Source organism: Hemiscyllium ocellatum, chromosome 45 (genome assembly GCF_020745735.1).
Source record: "Hemiscyllium ocellatum isolate sHemOce1 chromosome 45, sHemOce1.pat.X.cur, whole genome shotgun sequence".
In the NCBI taxonomy this organism is placed as follows: domain Eukaryota; kingdom Metazoa; phylum Chordata; class Chondrichthyes; order Orectolobiformes; family Hemiscylliidae; genus Hemiscyllium; species Hemiscyllium ocellatum.
Window position 1 is genome coordinate 6,222,601 of NC_083445.1, and position 27,744 is coordinate 6,250,344.

General features: G+C 49.3%; 1 protein-coding gene across 2 annotated transcripts in view; it reads right to left on the reverse strand.

Moving 5' to 3' along the window:
- LOC132835991 (collagen alpha-1(XI) chain-like) overlaps window positions 1-27,744 on the reverse strand; it is a 295,793-nt gene that overhangs the window by 174,309 nt on the left and 93,740 nt on the right. Inside the window, exons 5-11 of one of the 2 annotated variants that reach the window (XM_060855170.1) lie at window positions 24,173-24,304; window positions 19,616-19,777; window positions 16,372-16,515; window positions 13,140-13,304; window positions 10,607-10,657; window positions 9,300-9,341; window positions 2,512-2,574 (exon numbers count right to left, since the gene is read on the reverse strand). In XM_060855170.1, coding sequence (XP_060711153.1) covers window positions 2,512-2,574; window positions 9,300-9,341; window positions 10,607-10,657; window positions 13,140-13,304; window positions 16,372-16,515; window positions 19,616-19,777; window positions 24,173-24,304 — 759 coding nt within the window. The remainder of the gene's footprint in view (window positions 1-2,511; window positions 2,575-9,299; window positions 9,342-10,606; window positions 10,658-13,139; window positions 13,305-16,371; window positions 16,516-19,615; window positions 19,778-24,172; window positions 24,305-27,744) is intronic. The other variant, XM_060855171.1, reaches the window with a different exon arrangement.

Sequence of the window (27,744 nt, forward strand, 5' to 3'; positions counted from 1 at the left end):
ATCAAAAACACACAGAAGCCAGCACTGGAGGGGGAAGCAGTCCAGCTGGTCCCTCGTCAGACAACTCACAGAGACTGACTCACTGACCACACATCAAATAGACAGAGGAGATCCCCACCCCCACCGTCCCCCCCAATAACCCCCCCTCCCCCACTGTCCTCCCCAATAACCCCCCTCCCCCACCGTCCCCCCCCCAATAACCCCCCTCCCCCACCGTCATCCCCAATAACCCCTCCTCCGCCACTGTCCCCCCCAATAACCCCCCCTCCACCATCGTCCCCCCAATAACCCCCCTCGCCCACTGTCCCCCCCATAACCCCCCCTCCACCAATGTCCCCCCAATAACCCCCCTCCCCCACTGTCCCCCCAATAACCCCCACCGTCCCCCCCAATAACCCCCCTCCCCTACAGTCCCCCCAATATCTGCCCCTCCCCCACTGTCCCCCCATAACCCCCCCTCCACCATCGTCCCCCCAATAACCCCCCTCCCCCACTGTCCCCCCAATAACCCCTCGCCCCCACTGTCCCCCCAATAAACCCCCTCCCCCACCGTCCCCCCCAATAACCCCCCTCCCCTACAGTCCCCCCAATATCTGCCCCTCCCCCACTGTCCCCCAATAACCCCCCCTCCCCCACCGTCCCCCCCAATAACCCCCCCTCCACCACCGTCCTCCCAAATAACCCCCCCTCCACCACCGTCCCCCCTAATAACCCCCTCTCCCCTATAGTCCCCCCAATAACCCCCCTCCCCCACCGCCCCCCCAATAACACCTCCCCCCACCGTCCTCCCCAATAACCTCCCTCCCAATAACTCCCTTCCCCTACAGTCCCACCCAATATCCGCCCCTCCCCCACCACCCCACCAATTACCCCCCTCCCCCACCGTCCCCCCAATAACCTCCCTACCCCACTCCTCCCCACCGTCACTCCCAATGATTCCCCCTCCACCGTCCCTCCCAATAACCCACACCATCCCTCTCAATGTCCCCCCCTCACCATTCCCCACAATAACCCCCCTCCCCCACCATCCCTCCCAATGCCCCCCTCCCTCGCTGTCCCCCCAATGTGTCCATCCCCCACCTTTCTCCCAATAATCCCCCTCTCCAACTGTCCCTCCCAATAACCCACACCATCCGTCCCGATGTCCCCCTCCCCCACCGTCCCTCCCAATGTCTCCCCCAATGTCCCCCCCATGTCCCTCCCTCCCCCATCATCTCTCCCAATGATCCCCCTCCCCCATCGACTCTCCTAATATCCCCCTCCCCCACCATCCCTCCCAATGCCCCCCCTCACTGTCCCTCACAATGCCCCCCCTCCCCCACTGTCCCTCCCAATGACCCCCCTCCCCACAGTCCTTCCCAATGTGCCCCTCCCCCACGGTCCCTCCCAATGCCCCCTGTCCCCCACTGTCCCTCCCAATGTCCCCCCCTCCCCCACCGTCCCTCCCAATGATCCCCCTCCCCCACCGTCCCTCCCAGTGAGCTCTCCCGTCCCCTTTGCCTTCCATCCCTCCCAAACCCTGCGCTGGATCAGGGTGGGACTGGGTTACTTTGAGGGGAGGGGTATTGGGATAAACATGGACGGCGAGGGCCTCCAAAGAACGCGACAGGGAAATGAGAAGCGACAACGCCGGAATGAAGGGCCAAGGGGTAAGGAAGGAGACTAGAAACAACGCGAGGGAACTAAGAAGGGCTTGAATGTGGGCACGGAGAACGCAAAGAGGGTGAGACAAATCATAAAGGAGAGACTGTGATAGGGAGAGGATGAACATGAGGGAAGTTAACACAAGTCAGACAAAAATGACAGTGAGAATTTGTTCAAAAAAACATAAATTGCCTGGCAATTATCAAGGTGTGAAATTTCTCAAGACATGTCAACCGTCTCATCTGTAGGTTTCCAGATCCCTGGTCAAAACGTCTTTAAAGGATTCAGTGAGCCTGAACTAATTACCTCCAAACTCTTCCTCCCCCTCGTAAAACGTGTGGCTCATATCCTTTGTTGCTGTGATACGTGGCATTTTGTGCTGCACTGTATGTGTTTCAAATCATCTGTTGGCTCAGATCTGCCTGATCTCAAATGGCCTCTCCCCTCACCACTCGGAGAACAATAACAGAGACCTGTCCAGCATATTGTAGTGTTTACTGCGCGAGGGTGCGGAAACATCACATGGAAAGCATTGAGAGTCAGAACCCATGGATGTTCCTGAAAAGCCCGTGGGCAGCCCTGCACAAAGGCTCAGGAATATCCTCAGCTCGGAGATTCTCTTGAGGAACAGCCTGCAATGTTCCTTGCTGCCCTCGCTCACAATGTGGGAAAATGTGCCCCAAAGTAACACCTTCCTCAGTGACCCACTAGGGCATCTTGGCAGAACCCACTGTGACCCTCTCCCCACGTCAACCCCAGATGAGGGTAGAAGGAACCGTGGCCATGTCCCCTTCTGAGGGGCTATACCCAGGATCCAGCTTTCAGTTCTGTGGGGTGCTACCGTGATGATTGAGTGCCGACACTTACCGGTTGCCCTGGGTTACCAGGCTGTCCACGCACACCCTTCAGCCCTGGAGTTCCTGGAAGACCCTGTCAGAAAGAGTTAAAAAGAGAGGTCAAACCATTCGGACATCATGTGATTGCAGCTGGAGCTAGTGAAAAATCTTCTCCAGAGATACTTAATGTTTACCAGATTTCTCTTTCCTGCTCTGTCACTGGGAAAATGCCAAATGGACGCAACAGGGCAAGTATTTTGACTGTATCCATCATCCCCCAGGAGACAGGACCAAGGTAACTGGAAGAAGACTCCTTCATCATCTTGGGAAAACTGATCCCATTTAAAATGTATGTGTCTGTTTGCGAGTGTCAATGTTTGTGTCAGTGTGTGTGTGTGTGTATGCACGTGCGCGCACACGTGTGTCTGTGTGTGTCAGTGTGTGCATGTGTATCTGTATGAGTGTATGCCTGTGTGTGTGTTTGTCTGTGTGCTTGTGCGTGTCTGTGTGTATATGTGTGTCTGTGTCTGTCTGCGTGTGTGCATCAGTGTGTGTCTGTGAGTGTGTGTGCGCATACTTGTGTGTGCATCTATGTGTGTATCTGTGTGTGAGTCTGTGCTTGTGTGTGTATGTGTATGTGTATGCATCTGTGTTTGTCCGTGTGGGTGTACGTGTAATGTTTATGTGGGTATGTATGTGTTTGGGTATGCGTCTGTGTGTGTGCGTACCTTTGTATGTGTTTGTGTGTGTGCTCACATCTGTGTCTGTGTTTGTGCATCTGTGTGTGTGCGTGTGTGTCTGTGCATGTGTATCTGTGTGGGTGTGTGTGCATCTGTGTTTACGTCTGCATATGTGTGTGCATGTGTATCTGTGAGCGTGTATGTCTGTCTGTGAGTGTGTGTGCATGCCCCAAGATCCCCTTTATCAATGCCTCATGTCCATCACAAAGACACACTGGGTGACAAAGTCATGGAAAGGGCATCAAAGCTGCATTGAGCGCGACTATGTCTAAAATTCTGTGACCCCCATCTTGGTTTCTATATTTAAGGGAGGATATACTAGGTGTGGAGGTGTTGAAAGGATGGTTGACTTGGGTTGGACACTGGGAGTGGCCTCTACTAAGGGGTCTCTGAATAAACGGGCTCCAAATCTGTACTCCCTCGATGCTCAGAGGTTAGGCATAAGCCAGTCGGTGTGGGGCACATTGACGTCTGGTTTCACAGCCACACACTAGCCTTGGAGGTCCACATACACACACACACACACACAACCACCAGAGAATAAATTCAGCAGAGTAACTGTCTGTGTTCTCTGGGGTTTGGAAGTATGAGAGGTCACATTCCAGTCTCAGAAGGAACTTGGGAAGTGTCTACAGTGAGATTGGCGAAGGCGTGAGCATTTCAGACTGAGCTGGCAAGTAATTACTTCAATCAAAGGGTCAGGAATCTTTGAAAGTCTCCAGCCCAAAACATTGAGCTTCCACACTTTTCAGGCAGGGATAGACAAGCAGTTGGACTCTGTGGAGATGGAGGCATATAGGGAAATGGTTGAGGAAGTGGAGGCAAAGTCCCAGATGGTATAGGAACCTATAAATTCTAACAGGGCTAGATGACCAAGGGAGTCCTGAACCAGGAATCACAGACTAAATACATAGGGTCGGCCATTTTTGACTGGGCTGAGGAGAAATGTCTTCACCTAGAGAGTGGGGGAGCCTGTGGAATTCTCTGTCAGAGAAGGTGATTAGGCCAAAACATTGAATCATTTCAAGGAGGAGTTTGATTTAGCTCTTTGGATGAAAAGGATCAAAGGGAATGGGGCAAAAATGGGAATGGGGTTGAATGGTCAACCATAATCATACCGAATGGTGGAACAGTTCAAAGGGCCAAATGGCCTACTCCTGCTCCTACTTTCTGTGCCTCTGAATGGTCCTTCAGGCCCGATGGGCTGAATGGCCTAACAACAGCTCCAATTCAACGTATGTCCAGAGGACCCCAGAATCTCCCTCAACCCTTCACTGTGACTGGGTCGCAGTTTGCATGTGCCTGCTCTCCAGCTGCAGGTAAATGAAAGGGGGTTCGAACCCTCTTGCTGGGGCTTTAGTGGGGGTTGAATAAGGTACTGGCCCTGACAGCACTGCTCACAACCCAATCACAAATCAGAAAATGGGGTCCTGCACGTCTGCTCGCTATGGGAACTCCGTGCCAGGGAAAGAGGCTTCTTAAAGTGGCCTGTGCTCCCTCACCACTGAGTCTCTCTGCCTGTAAGTCCACAATCAGAAGCCATTTTTACCTCCTCCGGACTGGGAGCACAAGAACTCTGTGACATAGAAGGACTGTAAGACATTGCCACTGATAATCCCGACTGCATCTGAACAAGCGACACTGCAATATCTGATCTGCATTCACCCTTCACATCCTAACTCATTACTGTGACCATATCCAGCCAGGGTCCCCAGGTAGCTCAGTGCCTTCAGCTCTGCATGTTTCCATTCAATGCACACCACCTCATATTAAACTTTCAAACTGACGAATACAGCTAGCTCAGCTTTTCAATCAGAAACAAGCTCTATAAAATAAGCCTCTCCTACAGCTTGCTCTAACCTGATAGAAGGATTTGCATTCTTTCTGGAATGACAGGCAGACAGAACAGGGTCTCGGATCAATGGTTCGTCCAACAATGCAACAGTTTGTCAGCGTTGTGCCCCCGTCTGGTTACACTACTAGCACAAGCCCTGGCATGGGACTCAAACCCGTGGTTCAGGGGGTGGTGATCTCTTCTCCCCGCAGTGTCACTACAACTCCCCGAGTCTTCAGGTTGAGAGTTCAGAAATTACTTGAAGGCATCAAGCACAAAGTGTTGGCCGACACTACCAGGACAGTACTGAGGGAGTGCTACACTGTTGAAGGCGCATGGGACAATGAATCCCACATCAGAACATAACAACCGGGAGCAGGAGTAGGCCGTCTGGCCCTTCGAGTCTGCTCTGCCATTCAATAAGATCATGGCTAATCTTTTCGTGAACTCAGCTCCACTTTCCAGCCCGCTCACCATAACCCTTAATTCCTTTACTGTTCAAAAAATGATCCATCTTCGCTTTAAATACATTTATTGAGGAAGCCTCAACTGTTTCACTGGGCAGGGAACTCCATAGATTCACAACCCTCTGGGTGAAGAAGTTCCTTCTCAATTCAGTCCTACATCCGCTCCCCTTAATTTTGAGGGTATGCCCTCTTATCCTAGTTTCACCTGCCAGTGGAAACATCCTCTCTACTTCTATCTCATCTATTCTCTTCATAATTTTATACGTTTTTATAAGATACCCCGCTCATTCTTCTAAATTCCAATGAATATAATCCCTGTGTACTCAGTCTCTCCTCATAAGCCAACCCCCTCAACTCCGGAACCAACCTAGTGAACCTCCTCTGCACCTCCTCCAGTGTCAGTCTATCCTTTCTCAAGTAAGAAGACCAAAACTATACTCCAGGAGTGGCCTCACCAGGAGTGGGCGGCATGGTGGCACAGCGGTTAGCACTGCTGCCTCACACCGCCAGAGACCCGGGTTCAATTCCCGCCTCAGGCGACTGACTGTGTGGAGTTTGCACATTCTCCCCGTGTCTGCGTGGGTTTCCTCCGGGTGCTCTGGTTTCGTCCCACAGTCCAAAGATGCGCAGGTCAGGTGAATTGGCCATGCTAAATTGCCCGTAGTGTTAGGTAAGGGGTAAATGTATGGGTGGGCCGATCTTCAGCGGGTCGGTGTGGACTTGTTGGCCCAAAGGGCCTGTTTCCACACTGTAAGTAATCTAATCACCAGCAACTTGTACAGCTGCAACATAACCTCTCTGCTTTTAAACACAATCCTTCCAGCAAATGAAGGACAGGACTCTCAGGCAAAAGAAAATGACCCAGCTTCACAGTTCCATGGAGGACTTGGTCAAAACACCAGAGACAAAACTGTTAACTAGTCAGAGTCCAGCTACACTTCCAGTCAGATTTCTATCCCAACTAATGCACCATCAATACGGGCCTACTCATTTCCCAAACACACAATCAAATTTTCATCCAATTACCAATAGAACCATCCTCTGCGCCCTCCTTCCACTCAGCCTCAGATATCCCTGCTGGATCCTACCGCACAATAACAACCCCACCCCCCCTATCCTTATCAATGTTTACCCCTCAATCACTGTCACTCCGTCTATCAGCTGGGTTTGTCGGAGTGCAAACTGGACGTTGCATTTCCTGCTGCAACGCAATGGAAAGGAACCCCGGGGGCCACGATGCGCCTTCAGGATGTGACAGGCGTTACATCAATGCACCAGCTTCCCCGTCCTCATCGGGAGTGCGAGGGAACAAACCTGAATTGTTGTCAACGAAGGCGAACAGGGTTCAGAGTTTGGAACATAACTGATTTAGTTATGTCGGCACATTTCAAAGTGAAAGAGAAATGTATCCAGGAGGGTTTCTGTTTGATTAGGGCTTCTCCAAAAGCCAAAACAGTGTAAATGTCCTGACGACACTGGGAAAGCTGAGCCCCTTCCCAGTCCCAGTCAAACAAACAGCGAGACCCATCGTGAGTGAAACCAAAAATAATAGGACTTGCTGTGACCTGCTGCAAAGAAACTGGCTGCAATTTCTTTCTAAGTTCCCTCTTGCTCCTTTGAGTTACATCTCATTGTTGAGCACCCACTCAGAAGTCAATGCTTGACTCCAGACACAAGTACATCAGTCCCGGATCGAAATCTCAGAGGCAGCAAAGCCCCAGTATGTGGAGCAGGGAAAGTCATCATGAGGGACAGGGAATATTCCAGGCGATGTTAAAATACCTGGGCTGGAGCTCTGAAGAGAGGAGGAGGCCATTCAGCCCCAGATCCACCAAGCAAAGAGGGACTGGATAGGCTGGGGTGGGTCTTCCTTGAACAGAACAGGCCGAGGGAGGTCCTGATTGAGATGTACAGGGTTGTGAGAGGCATAGACATGAGCAGCATGGTGGCTCAGTGGTTAGCGATGCTGCCACACAGCGCCAGGGACCTGGGTTCGATTCCAGCCTCGGGCGACTGTCTATGTGGAGTTTGCCATGTGTCTGTGTGGGTTTGCTCTGGTTTCCTCCCAGAGGTGCAGATTAGGTGGACTGGCCATGGAAAATTGCCCATAATGTCCAGCCTAAGAAAATGTACTGTCAGCGTAGGGGACTGAGTTAGTGTGGATTAGTGGTGCTGGAAGAGCACAGCAGTTCAGGCAGCATCCAAAGTGCAGCGAAATCGACGTTTCGGGCAAAAGCCCTTCATCAGGAATAAAGGCAGAGAGCCTGAAGCGTGGAGAGATAAGCTAGAGGAGGGTGGGGGTGGGGGGAAAGCAGCATAGTAGGGCAGAGGAAATGACCTGGGAGTTGCAGTGGGAGAGGGACTCCCTGAGATTCTTGTAGAGAGAGGAGGAAAACTTCGTCAAGGCAGGCATCCTGAGTTAGTGTGGGATGCTTTACAGAGGGTCGGTGTGGATTTGATGGGCTGAATGGCCTGCTCCCACACTGTAGGGATTCCAGATAGGGAGAAACCTCTCCCCTGATTAGAGGGGTTAATAACCAGGGGGTACAACTGAAAGGAGCAGAGGGGACTGAGGAAAGCATTCTCTCACCCTGAAGGGGCTGGGAATCTGGAACTCACTACCTGAAAAGGTGATAGATGTGAGAACAATCACAACCCTTTCAGAAGCATTTAGGGGATCAGTTGAAATGCATAATGTACAAGGCTTTGGGTAAAGTGTGGAGAAAACAGGGCTAGTGAAGACAGTTGTTGGATAACCAGCGCAGAGCCATAATACTCTAGGATTCTGAGCTCTCCAGAAAATTCTCAGAGGCAATTTGGGATGAACAATAAATGCTGACCTGGCCAGTGATGCTCATTCCCGGGGAATAAAAACGAAACGCCTGCCTGATGTAAAAACAACGCAAACAGAGACGGCCGATAGATATTGGGCTGGCCACTGAGCACTATGGCTAGGGAACAAATATTGGCCTCAGTTGTGTGGACAGATTAGAGAGTTTGGGGCTGTTTTCTTCTGGAGAAGGTCGAGAAGGGGATTCGAGCAAATGAATGAATGACTCACTTATTGTCACTTGCATTTCACAGCAATAAGCTTCAGCAGTCGTCATTTTGAATAGCTAATGACAAGCTATGTTCAGTTCACTCCCCGACAATGAGGGCGTGTCACTGTTTCTGCCCAGTTTCGAATCAGGGATGTTCCGCGTGTGAGGCAAGTGTTTTAACCACTACACGACAGAGATTTCCAACATCACAAGGTGTCTGGGCAGAGCATGTAGGGAGAAACCGTTCCCATGACCAAGCACAGAGAACAATTTAATGGCCATAAGATGGGCTGGAGTTGTGCCCCTCATCTGGACCTTGTCGATGCTGAGCATGGTGAGTCCAATGAGTTGGAAATCCAAAAACAGCCTAGACCAGGGTTTGAGCTAGGAGAGTTGATAGGAAAGTCCATGGCTATCTTCCTTGAAGTAGTGAGGGTTGAGAGGGGATCCTTTCTTTATGCACTCACTTCCCTTGCTGTAGCTGTGTAAAAGCTGGGAAATGGGGTGAGTGTAGTCAGATCTTTGTTAGACAACACTGACATGGGCTGAATGGCCTCTTTCATTGCTGTACATGTATGTGAGGCTAGACTGGTGTGGGTTTATGTCGGACCCTGAGGAGTCTGATCCCAGACTGCAGCCGGTCTTCCAGTGGAATGGCTCTGGGGGGAAGGGGGGTCAGTCACCAATTTACTTTAAAATGTGAAAAAGAAGCTTGCTTTTTATAAACAAACACTTACCTGAGGTCCCTGGGGTCCTGCAGGTCCAGGCAGCAACATTCCCTTCAAACGAAACATAAAAATGTAAATGTAAGGATTAATCACTATTGGTTTGAGTAGTACCAATCTATAAGGCAATATACGTGTGTGTGTGTGTGTGTGTGCGCCCCTGTGTGCATGTATGTGTGCATATATTTGTGTGTGTATGTGCGTGTGTCTGGTGTGTGTGTACATACATGTGTGCATGTATGTGTGTATGTATATGTGTCTGTGCATGTGTGTGTATACTGTGCGCATATATTTGTGTGTACACGTGTGTGTGTGTACTTACATGGGTGTATGTATGCGTGTGTGTATGTATGCATGTGTGTGTCTGTGTGTACACCTGTGTGTGCATACATTTGTGTGTGTGAACATGTGTATGTACATGTGCATGTATGCGTGTGTGTACATATGTGTGTCTGTACACGTGTGTGCATATGTTTGTGTGTGTGTGTGTGTACATACATGTGTGTATGTGCCGTGTGTGCATGTATGTGTGTGTTCGCGCGTGTATAAGGGACTGGCTCTGTATCCTCGGAGTTTCGAAGAAGGAGGGGGGTGGATCTGACTGAAACATATACAGTTCATACAGGGCTGTAACAGTAGGTGCAGGAAGGACATGGGGGAGCAGTCTCAGAATCAGAGCAGGTCATTGAGCAGGTGGGAGGAGATATACTGGGATGAGGAGATATTTCTTTACTCAGAGGGCAGTGAACCTTTGGAATTCTTTACTGCAGAGGGAGCTCAGTCGCTGAGAATGTTGAAGACAAAGACACCAGGGAACACTGTGAGAAAATGATGTTTGGATAATGGATGAGCCGTGGCCCTGTTGAAAGGGACAAGCCCGGAGGGGAAGGAGTGGGGGCAGTGAGATGAATTCCGAAAAGGATCGTTCCTCTCCCCCCCCCCACCGAGTGAAGGCACTACACTGTATAGAACAGAGGGACAGCGACCCAAATTCACTCCTTAGTTTACCTCCCGCCAGTAACGGTGCGGGGCATTGGGGGGGGGAGAAAGCAATTGGCCAGTGTTTATCTCCCCTGGTGGCAACCCGGTAGCTCTTACCGAAACTGTCCACGCGCAGGAATGCCCTGAGACCAGAATCGGGCAGGGAACGTGACGCCCTACGCGATTGAATAGGCGACTAATGCTTATGGTTTCGGATTCAGAGAGGGCGAGAGATTCCGGGCAGGACGGGGTAACACTGTCAGGTAGAGAGGAGGGGCCTAACAAAAACCACAGCGCAGTGTCGAAGGAGGGACCGTGGACCAGAACCGCATACTCACAGGCTCAATGACTGCAGGCGCTCCCTTCTCCCCCTTGTCTCCTTTCATGCTCTAGAAATAACACAGCACCCCAGAATGAGGGCCAGAGAACAGCACCAGTCACGGTAAAACCAACTTGCTTCAAAACATGTCACCCTGTACCATACGTTGCACTAACACACGACAGCCCTGCATTATTTCCCGTTAACGTTTTATCGATTGTACTGTCAAGGCTAAGGACAAAATGGGTGGAGGTGTTCACTGATGAAGTACCTTATATACACATGAACAGAAACTGCTGGGGCTCTTGCGGTAGCGGCTGAGTCAGGGTTCAAGTCCCATCTGCTCCACAGCTGTGTAATAAAATCTCAAAACAGGTTGGTTCAAAAATGTCTGATAGAAAAAAGCTGCAGTGGGGCAGCAAGATGATTCCTGCCTCTGGAACCTCTACGTTCAAGACTCACTCTTGGCTGAACAGGCTGCATCCGCAATGTGCTCAAAGAAACGCCAATGATGGGCAGTTTGAACCAGAGAGATCCATGGTGAGCTCTGTGATTAACAGACCATGGGAACCTCTACCGTCACCCTCCATAGCTCCAGACTGGAAGAGGTACGGAAGGGAGTTCAACTTTATCATTTAGGAAACATTTAGCCGGGTACATAGAAGGGATGGGTATGGAGGGATATGGACTGAACGCAGGAAAATGGGGTTAGATTAATTGCCTAGACTGGGCGGCATGGACAGGATGGGCCGAAGTGCCTGTTTCCATGCTGTAAATCTCTATGACTCTATGCACGTAAAAGTGAATGTTGCCACACCAAGTTGATTTCCCCCAATTGCACTGTCACACATCACCTCCATGACTTGGACTTGCACTGGGGTGGACAATGTTAAAAATCACACAACCTGATGATGGAGCAGTGCTCCGAAAGTTAGTGTTTCCAAATACACCTGTTGGACTATAACCTGGTGATGTGTGATTTTTGACATCACGCCCAAGTTGGCTTACCTGATGCTAAATGAATGCATTTCATTTTCCCTGCAGGAGATGGAAATGCATTTTCACCTCTCACAATCAAATCTTAATCTAGTTTTTAAGGTTGTTTTAAGGGTTGGACTTTTGTCACAGCTCCACCCACCCCTTATTAATTTGGTTCAATGCATTCTGTTGATTTCAAAAACAGGGTTTCTAGACCCGGATGACCCGACAGGGGGAGCACACAGAGTCACTGGTACGCTCCAGGACATTCACAACTGCTGGGCGTTCATCCAAATGTGAAATGTCACTTTGTTTAAATGCAGGCTTCCTTCCAAACCTGTTGGCATGGTGGCTCAGTGGTTAGCACTGCAGCCTCACAATAACAAGGACCTGGGTTCGAATCTGGCCTTGGGTGACTGTCTGTGTGGAGTTTGTACGTTATCCCTTATGTCTGTGTGGGTCTCCTCCCACAGTCCAATGATGTGAAAGTTAGGGTGGATTGGCCATGCTCAGTTTCCCTGCAGTGTCCAGGGATGCGTTGGCTAGGACATGGGAAATGCAGGGTTACAGACCTGAGTGGGATGCTCTTCAGAGGACTGGATGGGCCAAATGGCCATCTCCCACACAGGGATTCTATGATTCTGTCAGGGCTAGATCCTCACATAATGACAGAGAATGCTGCATGTGTGAAGACAGGAACAGAGAGAATATTTTGAACTTGCTTGAAGGGCCTGCTCCTGTGAGGTGTTGTCCTCTGAGCCCAGACTGAGTCTTGTTCAGAACTTGACATCACATGATAGCTCCTCCAGGTATCTACCCAGTTGAGGATGTGGTGTTGGAAAAGCACAGCAGATCAGGCAGCATCCGAGAAGCAGGAGAATCAACATTTTGGGCATAAGCCCTTCATCAGGAACCCGAAACGTCGACTCTCCTGCTCCTCGGATGCTGCCTGACCTGCTGTGCTTTTCCAGCAATACACTCTCGACTCTGATCTCCAGCGTCTGCAGTCCTCACTTTCTCCTAGATATCTACCCAATTAGACCTGCTGATCCTATGACTACAAATGCCTTGTTTTGGCATTCCCCCCTCAATGCTTCCGACTAACAGTTTAACAGTGGCACAGAACAGGAGACGGGCCACCCTTGGACATCATTTGGTCAACAATCCTAAATATGCTAAGATTTACACTTCACAACCGATTTAAGATAAACAATTGGGCTTGAAATGTGGCTCATCTATTAGAAGGGCACCTGTCCTCTGTGGGACAGTGTATCTATTTTAAATTAATCATCAGAGTGGAAATCTTTAGCTCATCTGAGGCAGTCTCCAATGTAATGCCTTGATCAATGAGGGACATTTTGTCAACCAAATACTTTAAACAAATTTGCATAAGTGTAAATATACTCAAAAATGGTTGTTTCCTTTAAAATTTGGAATTCTTGCATCTGTCCTGGTGGGTGACGGACAAAAGGCTTTGACTGCATTGTAGCTTTGTTCAGGAATAAACAAAATATAATGCATCTAATCTACTAACTGAAATAAATAATTTTAATGGATTGGAATATTTGGTTTACCAGGGTATCTTGTATATCAACTCGTACAGCTGGTCCATATCTGTCATTCCACCGGTCATCATAGTCTCCATCGAAGTAATCGTTGATATCTGTACCATAATGTCCGATTCCATACTCGCTTGTAAAGGGACCTTCAGATTCTTCAATGAGTTCCTCTTGCATGGTCTGTGATCAAAAAGGAGGCAAATTAATTTTTCACAGGACCTGGGAGTTGCCGGCCATGTAATCTGAGTTCTGATGCCCTCCCTAATTGCCCTCAAACTCACCCAGCCATTTCGGAGAGCAGTTAAAAGCTGGCTGGAATGCTGAGCAGATCTGGAGTCACATGTAGGAAAGGGACAGCAGATTTTCACCATCGCCGACTCCCAGACTAGCTTCTGATCCCAGATTTTATGCAGTGTACTTTCAGTTCCATCAGCTGCCCTGGTGAGATTTGAAACTGCTTTCCCACTCCTACATCCTGAAAGCATCAGTCCTGCCTCAGGACGATGGGTCCCATCACACGACCACAACGCCACCATCTCAACTAGTTATTGGAGCAGCAACGCCTCCTGGCCTTCAGTGCTCGGTGGCTCAGTGGTTAGCTCTGCTGCCTCACTGCACCAGGGACCCAGTTTCGACTCCAATCTTAGGTGACTCTGAGTGGAATTTGCACATTCTAACCCCTGTGCGCGTGGGTTTCCTCCGGGTGCTCCGGTTTCCTCCCACAGTCCAAGCTACTTCCCTCAGATCGGTTCAATGGTCCTGCAATGTGTTTGCACACATTTTTGTCAAAAACCCAGCCATTCCCAAGTGAGGAGGTGATGGCCTAGTGGCATTATTGCTGGACTGTTAATCCAGTGACCCGGATAAGGTTCTGGGGATCTGGGTTCAAACTCAACTCTACGGTTGAAGTAGAAGTTTGGAGCTAAGAGTCTGATGACGATCAGGAATCCATTCCTGGCTGTCAGGGGAAAAATCTACTCTTTAGGGATGGAAACTGCCATCCTTACCTGGTCTAGCCTACACGTGACTCCAGACCCATAGCAATGTGGTTGACTCTTATCTGCCCCTCTGGGTAATAAATGCTGTCCTATGCAGTGATGCTCTCATCCAATGAATTAAAGAAATGTGGTCCACTTTACAAGATATTGACGCATTCCCCAACTCCTTGTAGTTCCAATGTTCTGGCCTCAGTTAGTTGCCCATTGGTGAGCACACATTGGGTATCTTTACACTATAACCTTACTCTAAAGCATCCACTAGCTCATTCATTGCAATGGGTTAACAGACAGCAATTTAAGAGTGAGAAAAATGTACCATGTCTGTAACTGGGCTACACTGTAGCTGAGGTTGAATTCCTCCTTGGAATTAGCCAGGCCAAAATGGCACAGTGTTTACCAATGGGATAAGAAGCTACAAACACTAGGCAATCATCCACAGCAACTGGACACCAATGCTCCCTGTAAATTCCAGAAAAGTTAACGTTCCTGATAAGGGAATAATATTCCACAAAGACAGTATGATTCATGCACCAGGAATGGACCGCACAGGGAATCAGATCCAAGTCTGGCCCTGAGTCATGTGTTAATGCTTCCTGAAAGTATAATTAAGCCTCACCGAACTACCCCCTGGCAACGCAAGGCTTGTCTGAAAACCCGATTCCAGCGCAGACATGGAAGTAAGCATCTGGTTTCAAATGGAGACCTCTACCAAAGATCTGGCACCAAAGCGATGGGCAGAAATGCCACCTTTTGCGCTAACACACATGGGCGGTATGGTGGCTCAGTGGTTAGCACTGCTGCCTCACAGCACCAGGGTCCCAGGTTCGATTCACAGCCTCGGGCAACTGTCTGTGTGGAGTTTGCTCCCACAATCCAAAGAAGTGCAGGTTAGGTGGAACTTTCAAGGGAAATTCCCCACAGTGCCTCAGGATGTGTAGGTTAAGTGGAATAGTCATGGGAAACGTAGGGGAAGAGATCTGGGTGAGTTACGCTTCAGAGGATCGGTGTAGACCTGTTGGACCAAGTGGCCTGTTTCCACACTGTAGGGAGTCTATGAAAAGCTTTTCGAATATATAGCACCTGTCACGTCTTCAGGAAGACTCAGCATGCCCGAAAGCCAAAGAAACAGCTTTCTTAATGTTCAACCAATCTGCTGACAGGGCAATTCCTACTGGCCCAAGGTGAGAGGAGGGGACAGTCTACCTTCTCTCTGCTGGTAGAGAGGACAATGATAGCCAGCACACTCAAAACTCCCCGGACAGGGCAAAACGAGCAGGCAATCTCCAAGGAAACACTCAAGGGTCCTTACACCCATTAGTCCACCATTGTCAAACAGAGAGCGCGGGAGAGAGGAGACAGAAGAAAGAAGACAGAGAGACATTGAAGAGAAAGAGAGAGTGAAGAGAGGACAGAGAGAGAGAGAGACAGAGAGAAGCAAAGAGACAAAGAGAGATAGATAGACAAAGATAGAGAGGGGAAACACAGAGAGTGAACAGAGAGGAGAAGACGGAGAGCTCTGACAGAGAGGTAGAAAGAGAGAAGATAGGAGGCAGAGAGAGAGCAAAAAGGAGGGAGACAGTGAAAGGAGGGAGATGAGGGGAGAGAGAAAGGGAGAGAAAAGAGAATGGAGAGAGAAAGAGAAAAAGGAAGAGAGGAGAAAGAGGAGACATAAAGAGAAGAGAGGGAGGGAGGAGAGAGAGAGAGAAAGAGAGATTAAAAGCCTAATGACACAGTAGTAGCCACCTAACGGGCAGTGATTCCTGAGTCAGTGACTGCAGTCGGTCAGAAAGCAGCAAAATGGCCAATCCAGCAACTTCCTGGTGAACCAGTCTTTGGGTTTGCCAGCCAACCAAAGGTCAGTCTGTGACAGGTCCATGCCAGTGCACTCTCTCCCTTCACCAAGATCCACTCCGTGGTGAAATCAAGGCAGCTGGGAATTCCCCCGGGGGGTGGGTGGGAATTCTCTACAGTCACATGTTGGAGAAGGGACAGGGTACAAAGGGAATGGAACTTCAATCTCACTTTGTGCCGGGGGGTGGGAACAGGAGACCGACTGTGGAATTACTCCTGATCCCTGACAAAGGGACAACTCACATCGGCCACACCTCCTGAAGGTTAGTCTCTCTGGAGGTCTGTCCATTGGCCATGCTCATGCGCCACTGAGCCTCACCCACCCCTCTGCACCGTCAGCAACTGCGTGCGGCCGGTGAATCTTAAAGGAGCCCTGGCTTTCAGGCAGAAGGGGTTACCTCATGGTCAGTCACGTTTTCTGCTCCAACCTCAGCATTCACAGAGGAGTTGAGGAGGACCGATTCCAAATCAGTGTAGTATTCCGGACCAAGAAAATAATCGTAATTATTCTCTGGTTCCTCGAGTTGAGGCTGCTCCTTGTCCTGGGGAGAAAGCGAAAGGGTGTTAGGCACCTGAGCAGTAGGCCTGGACTGACCCTTCTCTGGCTGTGATTTTCTTCAGGGGGGTTGGAGGAGGGCGGGCGGGCGGGTGTGTGTGGAAGTGGGATAGGATGGGGATCAGCTCCCCCCCCCCCCGCCTTTCCCTGTTACCTGAGCTTAGGAGATAGGAGCAGGAGTAAGCTCTACCAATCAATACGATCATGGCTGATCATTGAGTTCATCCCCATATCCCTTGGTCCCTTTAAGAGCTATAGCGGGCTCCTCCTTGGAGACACAATGTCTGCCTCTGACTCGCTGTATTGACCAAGTGACAACAGCAGGAGTCCATCCCAAATGTAACGCAGCACGGAAGAGGAGGCCATATTCCGGACTCACCGTCATCGGAGGGCTTCTACATGAAACATTTAAAGAACATTTGGTTCCGTACATGGATGGGAAGACTTTAAGAGGGATACGGACTAAATGTGGGCAATCGGAACGAGCTGAGTGGGCACCATGGTCGGGCATGGAGCAGTTTGGGCTGAAGGGCCCCTACCCATGCTATATCACTCTATGACAAGAGGCAAGTAACCTGCCTCAGAAGGGGGAAAAGGGAATTTGATTTTGCCCAGCCCCGGGGGAACAGTTGCCAGGACAAGGAATTGGCTTAAGCCACACTGACAATTTGCCTACTCACTGAAGGGAACCACCAAGGAAGTGTCCATCATTTTTAATTCGTATTAAAATGCATTTTGTTTTTTTTAGGCTTGGTGGAATCCGCACCGTCCTCACCCCAATGAGTCCTCCCTCCCTCCTTCCCTCCCTGGAAGCCTGTTCCTCATGCCCAAACTGCTCCATAGTGCCCACTCAACTAGTTCCAATTGCCCAGATTTTGTCCGTCACCCTCTTGACCGATGAAGCAAATGGCCTGGTGCACCCTGGAGCAGCTGAGCTCGCTCCCCGAGGCCTAGGGAGGGGAGGGTTAAGCCCCACCTGAGGGAGTCTCGGTGACCGGTGTAACATCTGAAAAGGTGACGGCGATGGGGGGGACACTACAGGAAGGATTCCAAGCGGACCTGCAGCCTAAGTGTAGTGTAGCCTAAGGGTGGTGTAAGGGGAATAGTTCACAGGTTGGCGCAACATTGAGGGCCGACGGGCCTGTTCTGCGCTGTATTGTCCTGTGTTCTACGTTCTAACCGAGTACAACCCAATAGCTGCCCCCTCCAGACGTCAAAAAGCGCCTTGACGCATCCGTCATTCCACACCCGGCAACCTACCTTCGGACCGGAGTTCGACAATTTACAGACAGAGAAAACCTTGAAGATTAAAACAAAATCAGCCGGTGGGGCAGCGCAAAAGCGACTCTGAATAATGCGTGATGTTAAAGTCGAGCAACGCAGTACGGGCAGAAAGCCAGATTATTGTGTTCGGTTACTGCTGTGAAGCGACGCATTGCAATTACCAGTGAGACATTCAGTCGTCTTGCCAGAAATAAGCACCTCAAGCCCCATTCAGATCACACGGAACCTGGTCAGAGTACAGGCCATGGGGAGGTGCTTTCTCCCCACTATCACCAGTTGACGCACAAAACCGACCCCCAGTTTCTCGCACTAATTCTTCTGAGTTCCCAAACCTTGGACCCCGGACGCAATCCCAATGCCCTAAATATTCCACCAATCCCACCGCCCCTCTCTCTTCCATCGACGGCGCACCCTTCTTTGGAAACACTCTGCAATTCTATGCATTCCGAAACCAATCAAAAACGTCAAGAGATGCGACCTGTTGGATGAGGGGACACGATGGGATATGGAACACAAGGGGCTGGAATTGAGATATAGATGTTACTGAATGGCACAAGATTCTAGAGGATCCTGAATGGTCCCCTCCTGACCCAAGCCAGCTGTTACTTTTCAGACGCTGACAGGAGGGATTCCCAATGAGGACTGTCCCAATGTTAACAGTGAACAAACCTGGAACGGTGGCACAGAACCTCAAAGGTTTAGATCAGACTTGTGTTCAAGGGCATGACAAATATTTTAGGGTCCACAAATTATTCATTCAGGAGCAAGGGCATTGCTGGCTAGGCCACCACCGATTGGCCATTTTAGCTGCCCTGGAGAAGGTGGGGGGGGGGGTGAGCTGCCATCTTGAATTGCAGCAGTGCATTTGGTGCAGGTAACATTGTGTGTGGGAGGGGTGTGGGTTCCAGCATTTTGACCCAGCAACACTAAAGGAATGGCAATATATTTTCAACTCAGGATGGAGAGAACGTGCCGGAAAGCTGGGTCTGAAGTCACCAGGTACCAATCCCGATCTTACAATAACAGTAAAGAGAGTGAACGTTTTGAAAGAACCACTGTCGGATCCCGAGCACATTTGTGCATTCCAAACAGGGGAGCATTTGGATGCCAGGAACTAATCAATCAGAAGTCATTGGCCAACAAGTTTCGACCTTGATTACCTTTCCCAGTTAACATTAATTGGTAAAGGCACCATTCCGGTCTCGTCCGGAGGCTCACTGAAGATGTTACCTAGTATGGTGACGAAATGTCTGAAAACGAACCTTCCAGCTCAGTGAGCCAACCTACATCTAGAACCTCAACCTGAGCTACAAACCTCCTCAAAACTCGCTAGCACCATTGTCTCATTCTTTCATTGGAGAGAGCTGGGGCTGCTTTTGCCTGAGTGTCACCAGACTCAGGCGAGGGGAGAGGTTAAGAAGGACAGTCCTTCGGGGTAACCTTCAGCCAGTGGGGGCATTGAACCCGTGATGATCAGAAACCATTTGCCCAGCCCACTGAACTATCCGATCTCCCATGAAGAAAGCTAACCGCCAAACTGTTGACTCCTCTTCACCTCCATCTCCTTACCTCCTCAACATCCACCCCTCCCACCCTCACTGGGACAAACGCACATCCCATGAAGGAGCTACTAAGGACGTCTAGACTGGGAGTGTAATATGAACAGGGCTTTATCGAGGTCCGCAAGGCTGTATTAAGTCTGTGTTAGCTGTATCATATGTATCAATCATTAAAGCTCATCCAAGCTCCTCCTACATTGTCCTAAGAAGGAGCTCAATTGGATTTTTTGTTTTCGTGTCTACCTGTTCCCCAACCCCAAAAGTTTCTATTTTTTGCCGAGCGGCCCGATCTTTCTTCTTCTTTCTGCGGTTTTTTTTCGATTTCTTTGATCTGCCCTTGCCCTTCTTTCTAGAGCGTTTGCGACCCTTCCTCCTCTTTTTGTGGCGGGGCCGGGTGGTGGCTGTCTGTAAAAAGCAGCGAGAAAGACAGACTGAAGCGGAGAAGACATACAGAGAAGAAGAGGGGGTGGGGGAGAGCCGGTGGGAGGGGGCAGGGGCAAAAAAGTGAGACCACCATCTTCTATCATGAGGGAGAGGAACACCTCCATTGTTCCGAGTTGGCCACCCTTCAGGCAGTTTGCGATTGTGGCATCAAGATCAGTCAAGGTTAGACAGACGCTTGTCCCAAAGTCTCCAATAATGTAAAGATTCGTCTCATCAGTCTTCTTCTTTGATGGGGTGAGAGTGTGACTGTTACCTATCCTTAAGCGCCCTTGAAGTGGTGTCCCATTTCAGATTTGGACATGCCGGTGTCGGACTGGGGTGTACAAAGTTAAAAATCACGCAACACTAGGTTATAGTCCAACAGGTTTAATCGGAAGCACTAGCTTTCGGAGCGACGCTCCTTCATCACGTGATTGTCAGCGCTCCAAAAGCGAGTGCTTTCAATAAAACCTGTTAGATTAGATTAGATTACTTACAGTGTGGAAACAGGCCCTTCGGCCCAACAAGTCCACACCGACCCGCCGAAGCGCAACCCACCCATACCCCTACATTTACCCCTTACCTAACACTACGGGCAATTTAGCATGGCCAATTCACCTGACCCGCACATCTTTGGACTGTGGGAGGAAACCGGAACACCTGGAGGAAACCCACGCAAACACGGGGAGAACGTGCAAACTCCACACAGTCAGTCGCCTGAGTCGGGAAATGAACCCGGGTCTCAGGCGCTGTGAGGCAGCAGTGCTAACCACTGTGCCACCGTGCCGCCCACTGTTGGACTAGAACCTGGTGTTGTCCCATTTCAGAAGGCAGTTAAAACTCAACCACGGTGCTGCGTGTAGTGATTGTAACGAGGTCAGCCAGAGGAACCTCATAGAATATGAATCCCCTGACTGGGGCTGTTAACCTGGTCCAATCAGGGAGTCCTGGCTGACAGATATCAACAGGCAGATGTGGGTACTGCAGATGCTGGAAATCAGAGTCTAGGTTAGAGTGATGCTCAAAAAGCACAGCAGGTCAGGCAGCATCCGAAGAGTAGGAAAATCAACATTTCGGGCAAAAGCCCTTCATCAGACATAAACAGGAGGGTCAGAGGTTCTGTTCACTCTGAAAGTTGACTCTGACGAAGCAGTACTATAGTTAAGGACTGTTCATGATTTACCAGGATATTGCCAGGTATAGGGGGTTTGAGTTATAGAGAGAGGCTGGATAGGCTGGAAGTTTTTTCACTGGAGTGTAGCGGGTTGAGAGGCGACGTTATAGATGTATGTAAAATAATGAGAGGTGTATAATAGAGTTACATGGTATTTGTCTTTTCCCGAGGATAGGGGAATTTTGTGGCTTGGCAGCACATTTGTAAGATAAATGGAGAGAGAATTAAAATGTCTTAGACAGAGGGTGGTTCGCATGGGGAAGGAACTTCCTGAGAAAGCAGTGGATGTGAGTATAATGCAATGTTTAAAAGACATTTAAATAGGAATTGTTTGGAGGGATATGGGCCAGGGACAGGCCGGGTTTTGTTTGGGATCATGTTCAGCGTGGAGTGGTTGGACCGCAGGGTCTGTTTCCATGCTGTATGAGTCCACGTGTAAATAATGGGTGACCTGGTAATGGGATACCAGTCTCTGTGGAGATACTACAGTGTGGGTCTGGAGTGACATGTAGGCCAGACCGGGTATAAACAGCAAATTTCCCTCCCTGAAGGACGTTAGTGAAGCAGATGAATTTTTAGGACAAGCATTGTTAGCTTCATGCTCATTGTCACTGGGACCAGTTTTCAATTTCAGACTTTAACGTTTTAATTTATTTTAATTTCCACTAGTTGCCGCTATGGGAGTTGGATCAATGTTCCCCAGAGCTGAAAATGTGTTGCTGGAAAAGAAAGGGCTCATGCCCGAAACGTCGATTCTCCTGCTCTTTGGATGCTGCCTGACCCGCTGCGCTTTTCCAGCAACACATTTTCAGCTCTGATCTCCAGCATCTGCAGTCCTCACTTTCTCCTCAATACTCCCCAGAACAAGAGCCTGGGTCTCTGTGGATTACTATGTCCATTATCACTCACTCTCCTTCTCTCAAACCGTCTCATCTGAGATCCACTGACAGGAAACCCCAAATAAAACACTTAAGGTGCATTAAGATCATCACAATGCTTTCCCTGAATTATTAAGTTATAAAAATGTGGGCGTTGGGAAAAAAGATTATTTGGACATCAGGTGAGCTGACTGAAGCTGGAAAACTCATCTGGGAATACATCCAAAGATGTCTCTTTGACAAATACTGGCGAGAGGCAAACCACATGTAGGTTTTCAGCAGTATCTCAAAAGGGAGAGGAGGTTTAAGGAGGGATTTAAGGAGACTGGCAGAAGACGTGGCATCAATAGTGGAGTGCGATGGTGATTGAGGATTTGACAAGGGAGGCACATGTTTTTGCAGAGGAAGGCAAAAGAAGAGAGGTTGAAAGGAGGAGATGTTTAGGGAGGACATTCCAGAGTTCAGGGTCAATAGCTCTCAGTGGTGCAGTGAGGAGGGTGGAGTTAAAATCCAGAGGGTTGTAGGGGTAAGGAACGTTACAGTGGATGAGGCAACTCAAGGATGTGAATACAAAACTGTAAGATTTAAATTGAAGGCATTGCCAGAATGGTTGACAACTCAAGACAGTCATCATGGGAGGAGGTGGGAGGATGGGATTCACTGTAAGTCAGCAGAGTAGTTGAGGAGCTCAAGTTTTTTTTATGGAAGGTGGAAACTGGGTGGGCAGAGGGCATTGGAGTAGTTTGATAATGGTATCCCATCGGAGACAACCTGATAAAGAGAGGAATTGGACACACATCAGCAGGAGTAAGGAAAACCAGCCGTCATGGGAAACTGAGAAGGTAAATGAAGTAGAGGACGGTCCTGAGAGAAATGATGGAATGGCCAGAGAGAGATTGCAAGTGAAGAAGGCTGAATGACCAAATGAGAAAGGCCGAGTGTCTCGGGGAGCTGCCTTTCCCTTTGGAGGTGTGTGGAATTTCCGCACTGCTGTGTGGTGTGAGAGGATGTCGGAGACTCTCACTTAGCACCAACCTGAAAACAAGAAGCACGTCACACACACACAGACAGAAACACAACTCAATCAAAGGCAGATTCCCCTTCTGCCTAGGCATCCCTTTCCAAACTAGACCCCGTTCTTAATCACCATAGCTGGCCGGGCGAGGTTACGGGGCTCACCAGGAATACCAGCTCCTTGGGAAGCTGGCAGCTGTAGAGGAAATCATTTCTGACAGTGGTAGACTTGGATCTAACCGAGGATACAATGGCGTACCCTGAGGTGGGCTTTGTGTCAAGGCTCTGTTGTATCCGACAGGAGAATCCCCTCTGACGACCGGGAGGTGTCCTTCCTGCCCATCGGTTACGTTCTGCTGGATCAGAGTGGGTCATAGTTGTAGGGGGATCTTTCAACATCCCCCTGTTGTCTGATTTCAGCCACCCCCTAGCTCCCAAACTTTGCAGCTATAGTATAAGCAGCTGCCTATGTGTTCTGGTTAGATACCAACTCAATGGTTTCTTAAAGCTCTGGGCATGGGAGTGAGGTGACACTGCCTCTCCCAGTCACGGTGAGACGGAAACGGAAATCCGGCTGCAACATGAGGAAAGGTGAGCCATTCCCACCGGAGGAGCCAGTCTCATTCCGTCTCGCTCTAAACCCAGACTAGGCCTTCATCGATTCCCAAATGTCTGCAGCCCTAACACAATGGCAGCAAGACTGAACTTGGAAAGGAGCAGCTGCAAGCCTAAGAACAAAAAGATGAGAACAGGAAATAATGCCAAAACCCAGCTGGTCTGCCAGGCTTTGGAAGACAAAAGTCATACTGGACTTAGAAGGGCTAACTCTGTTTCTCTCCCTCTCTCTCCCTCTTCAGAAGCTGCCAGACCCTTGCTGGTTTCAAAACTGGGAACAAACAGAGGGGTACTCCAAACACCTTACAGTGCTTAGGTTTCTAATTGAGACCCCTGAGTGTTCGAGAATTAGCGCAACATCTCTTGACATGATGTGGAGTGGACGGTGTTGGACTGGGGTGGACAAAGTTCAAAATCAGACAACACCAGGTTATAATTGGACTATAACCTGGTGTTGTGTCATTTTGAACTTTCTCTTGATAGAGTTAAGTTTCCACTGGCCAGACTCCAGTCACTTCCCTCAAGTCTAGGCCAAAGGCAGACTCCCTCGGGACACACGGCCAGGATGGGGGAGGAGATGGGGGTCACTGGCCGTTTGCCCGACTCTCAGGTTCTCCTTCGATTCGGCGGGGCGCCAAGGGGTTTAGGCAGAGAGCGCGGCAAGTTGACAAGAGCAGATCACGGGAGCGCACCCACCTCTTCCTCGTAGACGGGGTCCGGGAGTCGCAGGGCGTATGGTAGGAGGCTGTCGCAGTCGGGGATGTAGCGGTCACAGTAGCTGTAAGCTGCTTTCGGGTCTGCTGACAGCAGCAGCTGCTGGATATCACCCTGAGGGAGCACAGACGGGGTTGGGGGTAAAGAAGAAGAAACAGTAAGGTCATAACAGAGGCACAGTGTCCCACAACACCTGCAGCCCTACCACCCTCAACTCATGTAGCACCCCCCTCTCCACCCCTCCACTCACCAGCAACCACTGCTAGTCCTGGAACTGATTAGGGAACAGTGTTATGGACCAGACCAAACCCCCTCAATATACATTAAGATAGTCTAGATCCCAGAGTATTTCTCTTATATTAAGGGGAAGACTGAGGTGCAGTTCGATTGTCCAAACTACCAGGTTGGAAGCAAAACACACTTTATTCACACACCAAAATTAAAATATAGTCAAAATAAAAATAATGGAATTGGTTGAACTGTAACTCTCTCAAAATGCTCAACAAAACAATATAGATATTAACTGGCATAACTGTCTCAAAATGCTTAACAAAATAATATAGATATTAACTGGTATAACTGTCTTAAAATGCTTAACAAAACAATATAGATATTTACCACTACTAATTAACTGTTCCAATATAGTAACATCCCATAAGCACACTCTTGGCAAAGGCAAATTCAGTAAAACAGATTGTCTCACATGTAATTCTAGCAGCAGGCAGAGAACCCCAGCTTTTAGCTGTGACAGAGAGAGGAATAAGAACTTCTACATCCAGCTTCAAGACCCCAGCAATTGCAGAAAGTTAAAACTAAAACTCCTGATTCTGTGGGAGCTTGACCTCACCCATTCAGGCTGCTTCTATTGTTCCAACTTTAAAACAAAAACCCAAGACCTCACACACTGTTTACTTATTTGGCTTTGAGCAGACAGCTTGGCTTCTCTGTCTCAACCTGTTGTCATAAAAAAAACAGGATAAAATTCACCGGTTAAAGCCGTAGTATTGTCGCAGTGATCCAAACACTTCCTGCATTAAATCGTAACCAGGTGCGGTAACTTCCTCTTGTGGATGTGGATGTGGGTGTCAGACTCAGCCACTCTGATTTGTACCAACCCACCACAATTCCCATCAAACACCTTCTTCGCAGATTTGCTCTAAAGGCACCATCTCCTACTCTTCATCTCACAAACCTCAACACAACCGAGGATCATGATGTTGAGGTGCCGGTGTTGGACTGGGGGGGACAAAATTAAAAATCACACAACACCAGGTTACAGTCCAACAGGTTTATTTGGAAGCACTAGCTTTCGGAGCGCTGCTCCTTCATCAGTCCACAACCACCTGATGGCACCGAAAGCTAGTGCTTCCAAATAAACCTGTTGGACTGTAACCTGGTGTGATGTGATTTTTAACTTAGCACAACTGGGGAGCCCTTGTCAATCTTCCTTGTAAACTCAGCAGCCTTTGATAATCCGAGTTTAGCAACATCTAACTCACCACATACATTCCATGTGGCGGAGGGTGGGGGGAAGGGGGGTGGTTAGGCAATAGCGTAGTTGTATTATTAGATTAGATTAGATTACTTACAGTGTGCAAACAGGCCCTTCGGCCCAACAAGTCCACACTGACCCGCCGAAGCGCAACCCACCCATACCCTTACACTTACCCCTTACCTAACACTACGGGCAATTTAGCATGGCCAATTCACCTGACCTGCACATCTTTGGACTGTGGGAGGAAACCGGAGGAAACCCATGCAGACACAGGGAGAACGTGCAAACTCCACACAGTCAGTCGCCTGAGGCGGGAATTGAACCCGGGTCTCAGGCGCTGTGAGGCAGCAGTGCTAACCACTGTGCCACCGTGCCGCCCACACTGGATTGCTGGACTATAAATCCAGGTAATGTTCTGGAGGCTTGGGTTCAAATCCTGCCATGGCAGATGGTGGAACTTGAATTCAGCAACAATTTGGGATCAAGCGTCTGGTGATCATTGCTAAATATCAGAAAAAACCCCATCTGGTTCATTAATGTCCTTTAGGGAAGGAAACTGCCATCCTTACCTGGTCTGAGCCAAGACATAACTCCAGACCCACAGCAATGTGGTTGACTCCTAATTCTGGGCAATTAGGGACGGGCAATAAATGCTGGCCTGGCCAGAAATGCCCTTATCCTGTGAATGAATAGGGAAAGACCCTCATCTCTTCCCTTGCCCTTTCCAGTTTTATACCCTCCTATGGATGTCAGTCCTTCCCTATCCTCAATTGCTATTAGTTCCCAAGAAGTTAACTCTGTTTCTCTCTCTCCATGGATGCTGCCAGAGGTGCTGAGTTTCTCCAGCACTCTCTGGTTTTGCTTCAGATCTTCAGTATTGGCAATTTGTGGTTTTATTTAATTATAAGCCGACTGGGGTTGAAATATGAAGCTTTTCCACAAACGCAGCGCAATTGGCAAGTGGAGCAATGGGCTGAACATGATTTAACATCCCTGGAAAAATTGGGGCCCCCATTCATTGGAGTTTAAAAAAATGTGAGGTGTCCTCACTGGATTCTGAGGGGGATTTTACACACTACAGGCTGACAGGATGGGTGTGTGTGTGTGTGTGTGTGTGTGTGTGTGTGTGTGTGTGTGTGTGTGTGTAACTGAAATTAGGAGGCACAATTTCAAAATAAAGTGTGGTGCCCCCTTCAGGACACGTCAAATAAGAAATGCTGTCTCCCAAAAGGGTCAGTACCCTTTGGAAACTCCTCCCTGGAGAGGGATTGGGTCACGGAATGCATTCGGGGCAGCCTTGGACAGATATTTAACCAGCGAAGGAGTCAAGATGAGAAAATGGCCTTGATGCCATAATCAAAGCCCCCAAAACATGGCGGGTGTGGGAAATCTGAAACAGGAACCGACGGGAGAAACCCAGCAGCCCACCTGTAGGGAGAAAGAGAGGCAAAGTTACGGTCGATGCGGCCACAATTAAGTAAGCCAGGATTCCGCAGAATTGGGAAGGAGGGGCTGAGTGGCCTGTTCTCCTCTGATTTCTTATGTAACCTTGTTAAATCAACTCGGATCTCCCCATCGGACTTGACAACTCACATGCGCCAATGCAGAAACGCTGACTAATGCCTTCAAGCGGAGAGGGTGATCCCCTGGAAGAGTGTTGAACAGAGACGAGAGCCAAATAAAAACAGGAGTTAGGCTGACAGCTCATTTGTTGCGAGCAGAGCCAACATTCCATCCATATCAGAGCAGTCCAGACAGGAGCGAGGTCATTTCCAGCTGGAAGGGTAGGGGTAACTTCTAGCTCACTCCTCCCACCTCTGAGTCAGAGGGCTCTGAACTCACGCCTTGCCTCTGGCGGAGACTCGGGGTGTGTTCCTGCTCCGACGAGCCAGTGCAGTTGACGCCCTATCGGAGGTGCGGGCATTCAGACAGTCAACCGAGCGCCCATCTACTCTCTCAGGAGGGCACGGCACTATTCCAAGGGAAGGACGTGGGCGACTAGAGGGAAAGATTGTTACAATTTACAACATGCAATGGTCCCACTCAAACTGTAAACCTA